The 14,191-nt window shown below is 43.9% G+C and overlaps 1 protein-coding gene across 1 annotated transcript; it reads right to left on the minus strand.

Moving 5' to 3' along the window:
* Nucleotides 1–1,028: 1,028 nt before the first annotated feature.
* On the minus strand, nucleotides 1,029–3,213 carry LOC136542977 (pumilio homolog 1-like; the record flags this gene model as incomplete). The annotated part of the gene is made up of 6 exons (XM_066535574.1): nucleotides 1,029–1,313; nucleotides 1,417–1,728; nucleotides 1,859–2,071; nucleotides 2,334–2,441; nucleotides 2,578–2,719; nucleotides 2,822–3,213. Coding segments are annotated over 6 exons (1,383 nt in total), but the record flags the coding sequence as incomplete, so codon positions are not given.
* Between the last annotated feature and the right edge of the window lie 10,978 nt (nucleotides 3,214–14,191).

Consider the following 14,191-nt stretch of genomic DNA (forward strand, 5'->3'; position numbering starts at 1 on the left):
TACAACCAAATGAGCTAGCTGCTGACGCACCTGGCACCAAAAAATACAGTAGGCATTGATGAAATCGAAATATGGGTATATAGAATCGACCAAGCAGGTATTAGATTGGACCAAGAAGACAGTCGTAGGGACTGTCGCGCTAGCAGTCCTAGAGCACGGCGGTCGGGGTGAGGCCGGCCATCCCTAGGGCAGGTCGAAGAGGCGGCGCAGATCAGCCAAGCATCCGGCCACGTGTGTGAGGAGAGGGAAGGAGAAAGGCACAGGCGGGAGGCAGCCATCGCCGGGCTTGGCCACCGCCGGTTTTAATAAATTCTAGCAGTGAAAGTGTCGTTGACGTTTCTGTAGTAGTGATGGAGCTCTAATTTTCTAAATGCATTGGAATTAAGGGCTGCTTATTAGATTTTGCAAGCATTTACTTTTACATTTTTGTTCACAAGGATAGTTTACTTGTTTCATTTTAAATATACACCAAAGCTTTGTTTCTATCTAGAAAAACCTAGTGTTGCTACCTCGAATTGCATTTGGTCTGATCAAAAGTTGGACCATGCAAATCTTGAGCACACACACTCAATATGCACCGCGATTGGGGGCACCCCCATCACATAGCACCAATAAGAGGGACGGCTCACTCTTGGGCTATTTTCCTTTCATGGGCCCGTATGTACACGGGCTCAAACGTGTCTGATACTCGTATCTAGGTCAATACGTATCTATAACTCGCAGTACGGCCTGAATACATATCCGGGGAGCGAGTATCCGAGGCGTATCTGTATCCAATACGTATCGGATACGCGATACAGACCCTGGAGTATCCGTGCATCACAGATCCGAACCTGTACCTGCTACCACAATCTGTCAGTCTATTGGACAGGGTGCAGTGCAACCACAACGGCACAACCTGCTGACGACCGTGTTGATGAGTTGCAGGATTACTACAGGCAACAGCAAACAGAAGCAGCATAAACACAGAGCTCGAAAATTGGTTGATTTCTTCATTCATTGGTTGCCAATGACCAGAGGTATACAAAGGAGAAGCTAAGCCGACGAACTCAGTATACTGAAGAAGACGCTAAGCAGACAGGTGCCTGCCTCGCTCATCATCGGCGGCAGCGGGCAGGGTCTGCGTGGACACCACCCTTGGCGCCGCTAAGGAACTTCTCCATGGAATCGATGACGTGCCTTCCATGCGGGTACCTCGCCAGGCTGGTTGCGTTGCTACTTGCCACGTCCAGCAGCAACGCCACCTGCTGCTCCTCCGCCGTCACCACCATCTTCTGGATTACAAAGTTCGCGTATGGATTGATCATCATATCCTGCACCATATATAACATAGCATGATATGAGTGAGAAACAGCTAGCGCACTGAATGAAGGTCAAATAAAGGAAAAAAAGTCTGTCACAATGCTAGTCACCAACCACGAGATGGTCGAAGTGCTGGCCACCGCCTGCGCCGACGATCTCGTCGGCGATCAGCCGCCGGTCCTCCTGGCTCCCGAAGGTCAGGGACTTCTCCACCACGTTGGAGGCGAACTTGTGGTAGCTCATGCTCACCACGCGCCCGGCAAAATTCCTCACCATCGTGGACCGCATAGAGTGGCCTCCGTGCTCTACCAGCTGCTGCACCACGTAGTTCCCGAACTTATCCGCTGACAGCTTGTTAACGTTTTCCATAATCTCTGCTGTCAGCGTGTGGTAGATCTCTTGGTCTTTATAACGGGTCAACACTTTCTGGGAATGGTAGTAGAAGATAAACTGAATCAGTTTTTTTTTTATAATTAACTGAATCAGATTTCAAGTTGAATCAGATGACAATCATGACATAGCACTGAGAAACTGACACATATGTCAATGAGCAAACCTGGATGACGTGGCAGCCGTAAGGATGGATGGACAGTGCCTTGGCCCTGCCGCAGAAGCTTTGGAGGATGAAGTGGATATCCTTCGGCGGCAGGCATTCTATGCACTTCTGGATAACGTGGTTCGCGAACTGGTCGCGAACACACTTGAGCGCTTTGCTGCTGAGCTCTTTGGCCATCACAACCTTCTGATCGTGTTCCCCTACATCAAAAGCCTGAAACAGAGACAGCAAATGTAATGAACAGAAGCCAGATGAGTTATCAGTGATACACTTCAGACTTGCTGCTGCAAAAGAACATCACAATTGACAAATATACAAATGATTAAATGCACAGTCTTAGCAATGCATAATTGCATATGAACATTAAAAATCAGGAAAATAAAAAGCCATGTGCAACCTTCAGAGTTACAGATAACTGTATGCACATAGTACAAATCATTTCTGAATCGATCTGAAATAACATTAGCCGGTTTACCTTTTGTATCACCCTGCAACTGTACTTATCATGGCTTAGGGGTAACATATGGCCAATCAGATTACTGATGACCTCTCGTTTGCAGGACTTTGGTCCATGCTCAAGAATCTGTAGGTGAAACAAAGATAATCAGTCAGTAATTTCTATGGGACATACGTCATGCCCAACTTATGACCTAGTGCTTCATAGATTCTATCTAGTTAAATAGAAAAATGTATACTGGATCAAATTCGAGAAACTTTACCTTCTGGATGGCATGATTTCCAAACATATCAACAGCAAGCGTGCGCACACAAGGCATAATTTCCTTATAAACCATAACGACCTCTTCAGGTGTTGCCACCTCAATCGCCTGCTGTACAAAGCGGCTCCACTTGCGATCAGCACTGCATGCCAAACATACAGTAATTAAAAAAAAAGGTAATAAGTCACAACTCACAATGCAAGTTGATCTATATAAGCAGCTGACAGTAAACAGTTATGCACACCAGGAAGCTGCCACTTTGCCCTTGATGTCCATGAGACTCAAGGTAGGGCTCATCACCGGAGCCACGGTTCCCTGCTGGTTAACAGAAGGAATCACATTGTTGAATCCTCTGGCTCTATAATGCTGCTGCACTTGAGAGGAGCCAGCAGAGTGAGTACTTTGTTGCCGAATAACTGTAGTATCAGCCTCTGCTGGATTGTTCTCATAATGTGCCACCAGAGCATCACAAGCACAGTGGTTCTTCAGGTCTTGCATAGCCTGCTGGAGGAGTCTCCCAGAAGTGGCCACGGTAGGGTCGAGGCATACACGAAAATATGCCACCTGGACCCAAATCAAATGTTCATATCTCTTTATGGCATCCTGGCTCAGCGGTGCATCTTCTTCGAGGTCTTGCTCGGCATTCCCTGGAGCACCTGAAATCTGACCACCTGATACAGGAGCAGGAGCAGGAGCAGGAACAAGCACAAGGTTTCCAGCAGGGCTCATTTGGCCATGGGCATTCAAGCCAGTATCCTGTGCACCCATTGCTAGTGAAGAGGAATGGATGCCTCCATGATAAAATGTTGGTAGTTGACTCCTGGCCTGAATAGGGAGACGCGATTGCACTGCTGTTGTCGCCTTTGGATCAACCTGAGGAGGAAACAACAATGGTTCAGTACCACATATAACGAGAAACTTAGTCTTGATGCCTAGCAAGCATACTTGTTAGTATATAATATTACCATTCACACTGCACAATGAGTCATATCCAGTATTGGATCAAAGGCAATTAGCAAATAAAGGAAAACTTCAACTTGGTAAAGTAGATCAACAGTTCCCATAATAGAACAGAATTAAATCCCAGCTTCTTTTTCACCATCACAGAGTTATATCATGCAAAGCAAAATAGAACGCCCTACAGTATGTATGGAAACCTATTGTCAAACATAATACTTTGTCTTATGAGGCAATATACCGAACCTAGATCTTGGTGGCCAGTGGGGCCAGATTACCTCCACCATTTGGCTAGATCTAGGATCCCAGTCCCTTGGGTAGAAAAACCATAGGGGCACATCATGCTCAAATACTAAACCACCATCGTGAATCCTTCGGTGTACACTACTGGAATCGACACATTCGCCTATGGTTTTTTGTAGTTCCCCACTGTTTCTAGAGCATCCTAGGGAAAGATCCTTTCCCTAGAATCGTGAAGCGGACCTCAATATTAGCGCTTTGATGAAAAGTATAGTTCCCTAGTGATCTATTTATTCCCAACAAGCAAGACAATAAGCAATCACCTCTGGTATAAAAATAAATTTCATCAAATTCCAAGTTTCAACCTTTGCAGAGGATAGTGTAATAGATAATGATTTACCTCGTGTCATCATTAAAGATGTCATGGTGTTAACTTGTGCAAAAATAAAGACGGCCTTGGTGTATCCCAAAGCTAAAATCTGGTGGAGAGGTACTAGTCGATCGGGGGAGTAGGTGTGTTGCGGCGGCGAAGTCGGTGGGGGGTGGGCGTGATTCATGAATGGAAAAGGGGGGCGCTTTATATAGACAAACCCTAGCCACGGTTCATTATTGCATTGGGCCGAGCTTATTTTGACTTAGCTTGGGCTAAACTTTCTACTTGTTGGGCCTAGCCTATATACTAACATAATGTTGACCCAAAGAAAAATTTTGCCATTAGGACAACCTTGGCCATGTAGTATAGGGTAGCTTGAAGAATCACTTTGTCATGGTTCATGGGACCTTTGAAGAACATTATGACTATAAGAAAAAGGGTATTGAGCAATCAACTCCTACTCTTTTCTTTTGGATAGGAATCCTCCAAGCCCTACACTTTAGTAATTCCCTATATTTATGTGAGCATTCAATCAACGTTCTCTCATGCTTGCTCCTTTTTTCATTGTTTTTTGGGATTGATCCTTTGCCATATTAGGAAGAAGGATGGTCAACACCCCCTCCCCCTCCAAATTTGCATAGAAATGTACCAATTTAAAGCAATTATAGGACCGTGGGGGATATGACATCCGGTATCCATAAGACAAGACATGGGCCGCACCATCAGAGGTGGCCCAGTCCACAAGATCAAGGCGTGCACGGCACTAGTCGACGTGCACCGCAAGATATTGTACAATACCAAATATGATACTTTTCTTGTAACCCCATCCCTCCAGAGCATATGAGGAGGGGCAGGGGTCCCCTAGTCGACATCTACATACATCTCATGTATCCAATACAATACACCAAAGACACATGACGTAGGGTATTACGTCGATCAGACAGTCCGAATCTGTCTAAATCGCTGTCTCTGCGCCTTGTGTCACCATCCGATTCCTGATTACGCACACCTCCACTGACAAATCTACCATCGCGGGATACCCCTCGGTGGACTGCCGAGCATCTTTTGTCTACAGTTGACGCGCCAGGTAGGGGGCTTGCGCGCTGATCCATGATGAACTAGATGGATCTCAAGATCAACTTGGTAGGACGGCAAGCCGGCGACTCGTTGATCTCCGTTGCGGGCCGACGTGCTCGTCCGGTTGCCGTACTGAGTAACTCTTGAAGACGATCAAGGGCATGACTCGTACACGAGGTACATTCAGGTGCTACGCGGCGGTGGCGGGCACGTCGCATCCGACTACTCCGCTTGCGCTGTACCCGAAAAATCTGGGATCGACGTAGAGCTCCGAGCTCTCCGGTGGTGTCAAATCGATTTGTTTCGTGAATCGCGCGCCAATCCCGTCACTGCGATCGTTTACGTACTGAGGCATCGGCACCGTGTCCGATCGTGTACGTGCTACTACCACGAGCCAGCAAGGAGGCCACGAAGGCATGCAGGACATGCAAGTCAAGGTTTCGGGATCACGACATGCATGCAATGCTGGGCGATGTTTCCTCCGATCAACAAGAAGCAAATAAGGAGCCACCGTACTATCTTACAGAACCATGCAACCAAGGAAGCATATATGTGGTATACAGGGCCATGCATCAATGGACTGCGTATACATGTATATGTCACCGTTTCTAGCATAGCATGGATAGACCGATTCCTTTGCTTATCTACGTCCTCAAAAGACTCGACATCTGCTCCGATCAAGACAAGCCAAGGACGGCGACGAGTACTCCGGTAGCGACAAAGGCTGCTCCTACACCATCGTCGATCGCGAGCTGCTCGAGTCGCCGACCACTGATATAAGGACGACGTCACCCGGACTACTCGCTTCGACCACCTACCGCGCCCCAACGATGATCGCTGCATAGAACTATGCCATGACGACCGCGATCGACGACAGTTCGGAAAGCTCGAGCGCCGGGCAACTTCGTCAACGCCGACCAGATAACGTCATACGCCGCCGACCAGACATTTTGTCTAAATCTAAGTCACGCTTTAATATTTTTCTAAATATTCTCCAATCTTCGTATATCGCCATAATGTTTCTCTGAGCTGTTTTCTCCATGTTTGCTCTCTAAACGATTTTCTTTCATGTATACCATCTTAAAGATGACATACAGCTAAGTCTAAGACGAACCCCCGAACAGTCATGTTGACACTCAGCTGTCCCCAGAGATGGCCCTGTCTCCGGCTCCTCCCTACACGTGCACGAGTGTCTGCCCTCTACGTTATGGGTGGTCAGCAGCAGCTCCTTAGCAACGCTTTGTTCTTCCTACACGCACAAGGACTCCGCGCTCCGCGTTATGGTTAACAAGCTAGCTGGGGCTGGAGACTTAGCTACACACTAACTAGTCGGACGGTTTGTATTAAATATAAATATATCTTCAGAATAACACTAAGTGTTCACACCAACTGATCGTCCAGCTGCATACGCTATTTCATCACCATTGCTGATTCTTCTCTGGAGTTCATATATTTTTACATCATGTACTACCCGTTCTACATATTTGTATTGCAGGATCATCGTCCAAGTGATTGGACCACCTGGTGCTCGGACTTCTCCACCGATCAACTGGTCGAACCGCTAGGTTCATGGACTTCGTCGTCGACCAGTTGATCGGACTGTTCGTCGGTCGCTTCTACTCAATGCTCACATCGTCGCCGACCAGTTGACCGGACTGTTCGTCACTCGTGCTTCATCATCAGCTACGCTGGGGGTTTACCAACTACGCCGGGGACTCCTCGATGCTCGGACATCGCCAGCTACGTAGGGGACTCCTCGGTGCTTGGATTCTTCGTGCAAGCGTCGCCAGCTACGCCGGGGACTCCTCGGTGCTCGGATTCTTCGTGCAAGCGTCGCTAGCTAAGCTGGGGACTCCTCGGTGCTTGGATTCTTTGTGCAAGCGTCGCCAGCTAAGCTGGGGACTCCCTTGGTGGTCAGATCTTGCTACGTCTCATCGGTGTGCTATCAAGCTGCTCCATGCTGTTCGGATCAGGGTGCTGATTTTGGGCAGCACGTCTGGGGTCTTGATACGCGCATGTCAGATGACGTCGGCAAGCTTTCAGACTTCTTTTCTTTGACCCTGCTAAAAGATTCATTCTTCATCTTTCAGCAGGCTCGGGGACTAAGTGCCTACATTTTACCTGGCGATGAATGTAGTGCTTATTTTTTGATTTACCCTCCTTATTGACGGAGTCTAAGTGGCTACACTTCTCCTAAGTGGAAGAATTTTCAAATTTTATCTTGAGCCCCTTACATCCTTCTGGCAAGCCTTACTTAGCTAAGTCTGAGGTCTCCTCACCAGTTAAACTGGTCGGCAGTGACTTTTACCGCCCAGGTCACCAGTTAAACTGGTTGGCTTCGACCTTCACCGTCCAGTTCACCAGTTAAACTGATCGGCTTCACGTCAAAGTGCTCGGACTTGTTCAAGACAGCGTTGCTCAAAGGATACAAGGCGCTCGGGGACTATCTGTGGGGGATATGACCCCCAGTATCCATAAGACAAGACATGGGCTGCACCATTAGAGGTGGCCCAACCCACAAGATCAAGGCGTGCACGGCACTGGTCGACGTGCACCGTAAGCTATTGTATAATACCAAATATGATACTTTTCTTGTAACCCTACCCCTACAGAGCATATGAGGAGGGGCAGGGGTCCCTTAGTCGACATCTACATACATCTCATGTATCCAATACAATACACCAAAGATACAGGACGTAGGGTACTACGTCAATTAGACGGCCCGAACCTGTCTAAATCACTGTCTCTGCGCCTTGTGTCACCATCCGGTTTTTTATTACACGCACCTCCACCGACAAATCTAGCATCGCGGGATACCCCTCGGTGGACTGTCGAGCATCTTTTGTCGACAAGGACTTATAAAATAACATATGTATTCTAAGTGTGTGAGCAAAACCCTTTGGAATCTATGTGATGTGTGTTTCTACTCACAAGGCAACAACCACATATCTTACATAGGCATAGGCATGACTTTGTATCCTATGAACTAATCACAACTTGATTTATTACAAGGTGTCACCTTCTTATCATTTAATCGCTCGAATTTTCTAATTTTGTGGCATGTTTGGTAGCGTGCAAAAAAACTTGTTTAATTTGTGAAGCAATATTTTTAAGCTAATTAGTGATTATCTACTGACGTGGGAAAGCCAAATATGTGTTCATGCACATGGAAAGCTTTGTTGCAAGTGACAAGGATAGGAATCGAACATTGACCACAATATTTTTGGCAACACTAGAAATAATCTAAAGCAACAACCCCTGCTAGCTTCATCGGCCTCCTAGATCACAGCTAGTTACCACAATGAACTTAGCCACTTTGATTGCAGTCCTTGCGCCTTGAATCACGGTAAGGGATGAGGGTTGTCTCTACAGGGGATTGATAAAATGCCCACCGATGCCTAGAATAAGGTCCTTGCTACCTAAAGATAGTCGACCTCAGTCCTGGTGGAGTTGTTGACCACCTAACAAACCCAGCAGTGACCTCCTTTGTGTGAGCTTTGAATATAGCTAGGGATGAAGGTCTCCTCAACAAATTTTATCTCTGATTGAGCTCCTCCTATTGCGATTTAGCAAATCAACACCTAAGTTGCCATCCTCACCTTAAGAATTGAGGAAATCAATATTAGGTGCAGATACTACTATACTTATCACTTGGTACGAGGAGGATAATGAGTAGAAGAATGGAATAGTGTAAGGGAGGGAACCAAACAAGTGCCCTAAACATGCCTTGCTTTGCTAGGCAATGCTAGGCTACTCTTTCTTGGCGAGGAAATCCGTGTAGAGGATCCAAACATGACCTTAGATTGGATCTAGGTAGCGTGGCATTTAACGAATATAGATCACATGTCCTAATTTGATCTTGGATGTGAGGCTCGCTCAGACGGTCAAAACTCGCTTGCTTATGTTGGTGTCATAATGTGTTGCCCTCCTAATCCATACAAGGAATCCTACTTCTTTTGTTACAACAACAATAAATAGTCTCAACAATCATGTGACGATTAACCTATTAGAAGTTGCATTCAATACTCCATCAAAATATTATATATGTTCAGAAACTACTAAATATATTACAAGAGAAGCTGACAAACTTTGGATCATATTAAGGGGTCTCACATGGAAAAATCGAATGGTCAATTGTTCTAGATTGCTTAAATGTTGTAGAAGTTTGTTTGCAAGTCTGATAACAACATAGAGTACAACTCAAGGACTGGTCCGAACATCTTAAGAATACAACAATTTCAAAAAATCAATATAACTAAGAGCTTGAGGTGGTAGATGAATGAAGAACTCATCTCCCATAATGTCTAGACTTGCTTGTAGTCCCATATGTATCCACCTTAGCTCATTCTTGTGCAATATTCAATTGTCATCAAGAATAAGAATCAATAATACCATAACATAGTGGACACATTTAATTCAATGTATGATTCCTTACATTCATAGCCCCATAAGTGATCGAGTAGCAATACCTGGGTAGATAAACGCAATGAAGAAGTATCAACCATCAATTTCACACCAAAAGATGTTGGAGAATATCCTGAGATGTTTTCCCATTTTCTTTTTCTTCATGCAATGTATGCCATTGGCCATTGCCATAAGGTTTATGGTCCAAATACTGGCAGGAGTTATTTCACCAATCAAAGAAGTGTGTTTTTAAGGTAAACAAAGATATTAAAGCCCATTTAAAAGAATGCCACATAGAAGCATGTCCTATTTCACTCGATCTTTAACCAAACAACTGGTGAATTCACTGGTTTAGCATTGCATTATCCTCAACTGATTGAACAACGCTCAACAAGTTATTGGTAATACCAGGTAAAATACATGGAGAATGTTTGTAAGAGAGAATCTAAACTAGTGTTTGAATAAGAGATGAACTAGAGTGGAGAATTAACTAAAACACTACAAAAGGCATGAGGAACTCGATTTGACCATCCAAAAATGAATTGACACACTATGATGATTGGAGAAGTATTGCCTAAGGCCTATGAAGCTTGAGCAAACCCCTAACGTGTGAAGGAACCACTTGAATAAGAGATAGGGGTTCCCTAAATCATGGATTGATTTAGAGGATTGAAAGATCATGGATGACATGGAGAAAACCTACTAACTTTGTGAAATGATAACTTAGGACATGGAAACTAGACACATATACAAGGGTAGGATAGTATTTTTTGAGTGATTACCTTTTGGAGCCTAAAATTTTCCCCTTGATGTGAAACTGTAAGGATCATGTGCCCATGTGCATGATTTTATTATGGTTTTTATGAGTATGATGACAACCCAATCACTTGGAGTAACATGTGTGAGCTAAGATGTGTTAGATAACAGGTTGTACAAGGTCCTAGGAATGCATTAAAGAAAGTTTGATCAAGGTCCGAGTTGAAACAGATAAGAAACAAGATTCCCAGAACATTCCTTGGGCACTTGAACAAGCACTAGCTGGACCACTTTATTAGGGCCAAAGGATCATAAGATGCTGATCAACAACTATGACAGAGAATGAATTAGCCATCGAATGGATCTACTAAAGGGTAGGAATATGCCACCATATCATATAGTGCACATTAGTAAGGGTGGCAATTTGAAGACTACCATGAATTGGGCCGCCAGATCATATGCTACAAGACGAAGGCGGCAGCAGATCACTCGGTGGCCGGTGCACATCACTAAGGGTAGCATCGAGTTGTAGTGCCCACCAATTGATACAGTGTTGATCTGGGTACTAGACGACAGATCATTCATGTGGGTCCTATTGCCAATGACTAAAATGTCAACTGACAGCTAAAGTTGGCAATGGCCAGATATCCTATTGGATGGTAAGTTGTAGGATTTGGGGTGCCAACATATCATTTAGTATTCACTGCAAAAGCAAGAATCTGCCCAAAAATTAGGATCTTTTTGACGACTATATATGCCCTTGGCCGGCCATTTCTAGGGGTTGGGCACTATTAAAGCTATTGCAAGACTAGAATCACTCCAGCATATTTGATGACATCCAAAGCATAGGATAGAACTTAGTGTTCATCTTTGTGAGAGTTAGTTGCAGCTTGACAGCTTGAGAGTTTGGGCTATTGTCCCCTTATAATCTTTGTGAGCTAGAGCACTTGAGGTCATGGCGACCTTCTAACGACATCAACCCTCCGAGCTTGGTGTGGACCAACATCAACTTGGTGTAGGAGACTAGCGCCTTCCTTAGTGGAGAAGCTCCATACTGAACTATGTCAAGGTAGCCGGGAGAGTCAGGCGATGGTGGTGAGCCTTTGTGGCTTGCCACACTTGCCTCATGTTTACAAGCCTTTGTATCATACTCAACACCATGATCTCTGGGGAAAGCTTGGTGACCGGGAGCATACCTTGGTGAAGCCTCAACATGGATTAAGGGTTGCTTTTTGGCAATCAATGCCATGAGATATATCCTCATCTCCATGAGTTTTCCTTTCCTTGAAGTGCGCTCTACTTACCATATTTAAGATTATGCATTGTGTTTTATTGTGTGGCCTTTACCTTTCCTAAATTAGCATAGACTAGATGATAGGATTGTCTCTAGGTTACAAAACTCTCTATGGGTTTGGGTACATAGAGCACATCAGAAAGCCTAAGGTGTACATCACTCTAGTTAGTTTATGTTTTTTCTTTTGTAGATCAAGAAAGCACTAGGTTAACTTTTAATAGACCCAATTCACCCTCTCCACCAAGATCTAGGACTAAATTAAGTTGTTCCTTTTAGACATAATAGAGAAGTGAACTCATCTTTAATAGAACTAGTGTCTTTTTACATTGCAGCTCCCACCACTTTGTCATGCTACCTTGTAATTCACTATCTACCTCTCCTTGACCCCACCCTTCCCTAACTGTACTACTGTGGTGTTCTCTTCCCACTACTCGTAGTCGCCATGGTCCAGGGGATGAGAGAGCTGCCATCAGACCACTAACCTCGTGGCATCTATGTTCGCGACCAAAATTAATAGCACTACTCAATATGGGAAACTGGATGACCCTGTTTCCCAATACTGGATTACTGCAAATCCTATAAACTAGATCATCTGGATTCCTCAGGATGAAATATCCGGTTTTGAGTAGTCTAAGAAGGAAGTCTAGGTTCTGGATAGTTTCATCAAATTCTCAACTTATATAAAGGGCCAAACTTCCCACCCTAGAAGGACATGGCCGGTAGTGCAAACCACCTACTAGGTGGAAACATGAAACCAATTCAAAAAATGTACTTTGGTTGTTAAAAAAATCTGAAAATTGGCACGTCCATAGTGTATACAAATATATACTTACGTGCAAAAGTTGAGATGCAAACTCGCTTTAAAAAATCATATGAAAATGGCAAATTTCAGATGCATGTGCACTAAAAGACAAAATTTTAGGGATTTTGTCTTCCTGTGCACGAGCATTTGTCATTTTCATATGAAATTTTTTAGTTTAATTTTGCATCTCAACTTTTGCATATGAGTACATATTTGTATGCACTATGGATATACCAAATTTTAAAAAATTTGAACAACCAAAATATGTTTTTAAATTGGTTTCTATGTTTACACCTAGTATGTGGTTTGCACTACATATTTTGCCACCAAAAGAAAATGTTACTCACATCGAGATAAGTAAGGCATATCATGATTAGCAAAACTACAAAAGAATCCTTGTTCGAAATCTATGCAGATCATTAATACATACTACATAGGTAAGACGTAGATAATCAAGCAGTAGAAACGTAGAGTAACAATCTCCAGGGAAATTAATTAAGTAGCAGGACATAAATGAAATTTTAAGCCACCAGCACATACAGATATGGAGTATATATATCTAATAGATAATAGATGATGAGGCATAGAATTAATATAATCAAACCTGATAAACATAATAAGTATTGCAGTAGTAGTTACTAATTACATACAGCAGTATGATAGAGTATCCAAATTATTTAGAAATGAAGAAGTACCTCCAGCGTTGGCTGCTGGCGATCCACCGAGAAAATCTCATGGAGCTGGACGCCGCCCTTGCCGCGGGCCGTCTCCTCCGGGAACCTCCTTGTGCTTGTTGTCATGTCCAGCACCAGTGGAGCCCCTCCTTGACGAACTTCCTTGGCATGGATCCATCGATCACCTGTATGAGCCACTGAAAATTCTATCGATCTGTGTTTAATAAACATACATACTGCAAATACAAGGGAACAAAAATCTACATAGTGCTACTAATAGCGTACTACTGGATGAACAGGTAGCTGTTTATTATAATCTTTCCCCCCCTTTTGGCTTTGCAAAAGGGGAGGATCAATAATACAAAATCGTATTCCATCTGTGCTATAACCTCATCAAATCAAAACCGTGTATGTATAAAAATTAAAAGAACGCCGTACACGATGGATTGAACAGAAACAAGCTGAGAGCGCATATATATATATATATATATATATATATATATATATATATATATATATATATATATATATATATATATATATATACACACACACACACACACACACACTACTAGGAATCTAGGAGATGCACCGTACGCACAATCCTGTACAGATAGGCAGGCAGATCTAGAGCAGAGAAATCGAAATAACAGTCGTAGCTCTGATTTTTATAGTCAAGAAGCTGCACAGGAGGCCTCTAAGACCGGCAAAGAGAAATGAAATTCCTGACCAAAAGAACAACACAGATCGAATTCGAACAGATTGGTAGGTACATAGACTCACCTCTGCTTGAACTGATTGAGAATTTAGAAGTAAAGCCTGACGATGCTGGAAGCGGACCAAAAAAAGGGGCTGAAATTTTGGCTCTTTAGTATAGGTCGTAGATCTAGAACGCGTAAAAAAATAGAGCACGGTGAGACTAGATACAGATATAGATAAAAGTTTCGATGTTAGTACTAATGAAACAATAAGAGAGTGACGAGGAAACTTCTCAACGATGTTGAGAGAATGGCGTCGCTCTCCTCCCCCCTCCCCTC

This window comes from Miscanthus floridulus, chromosome 3 (assembly GCF_019320115.1).
Source record: "Miscanthus floridulus cultivar M001 chromosome 3, ASM1932011v1, whole genome shotgun sequence".
Lineage (NCBI taxonomy): Eukaryota > Viridiplantae > Streptophyta > Magnoliopsida > Poales > Poaceae > Miscanthus > Miscanthus floridulus.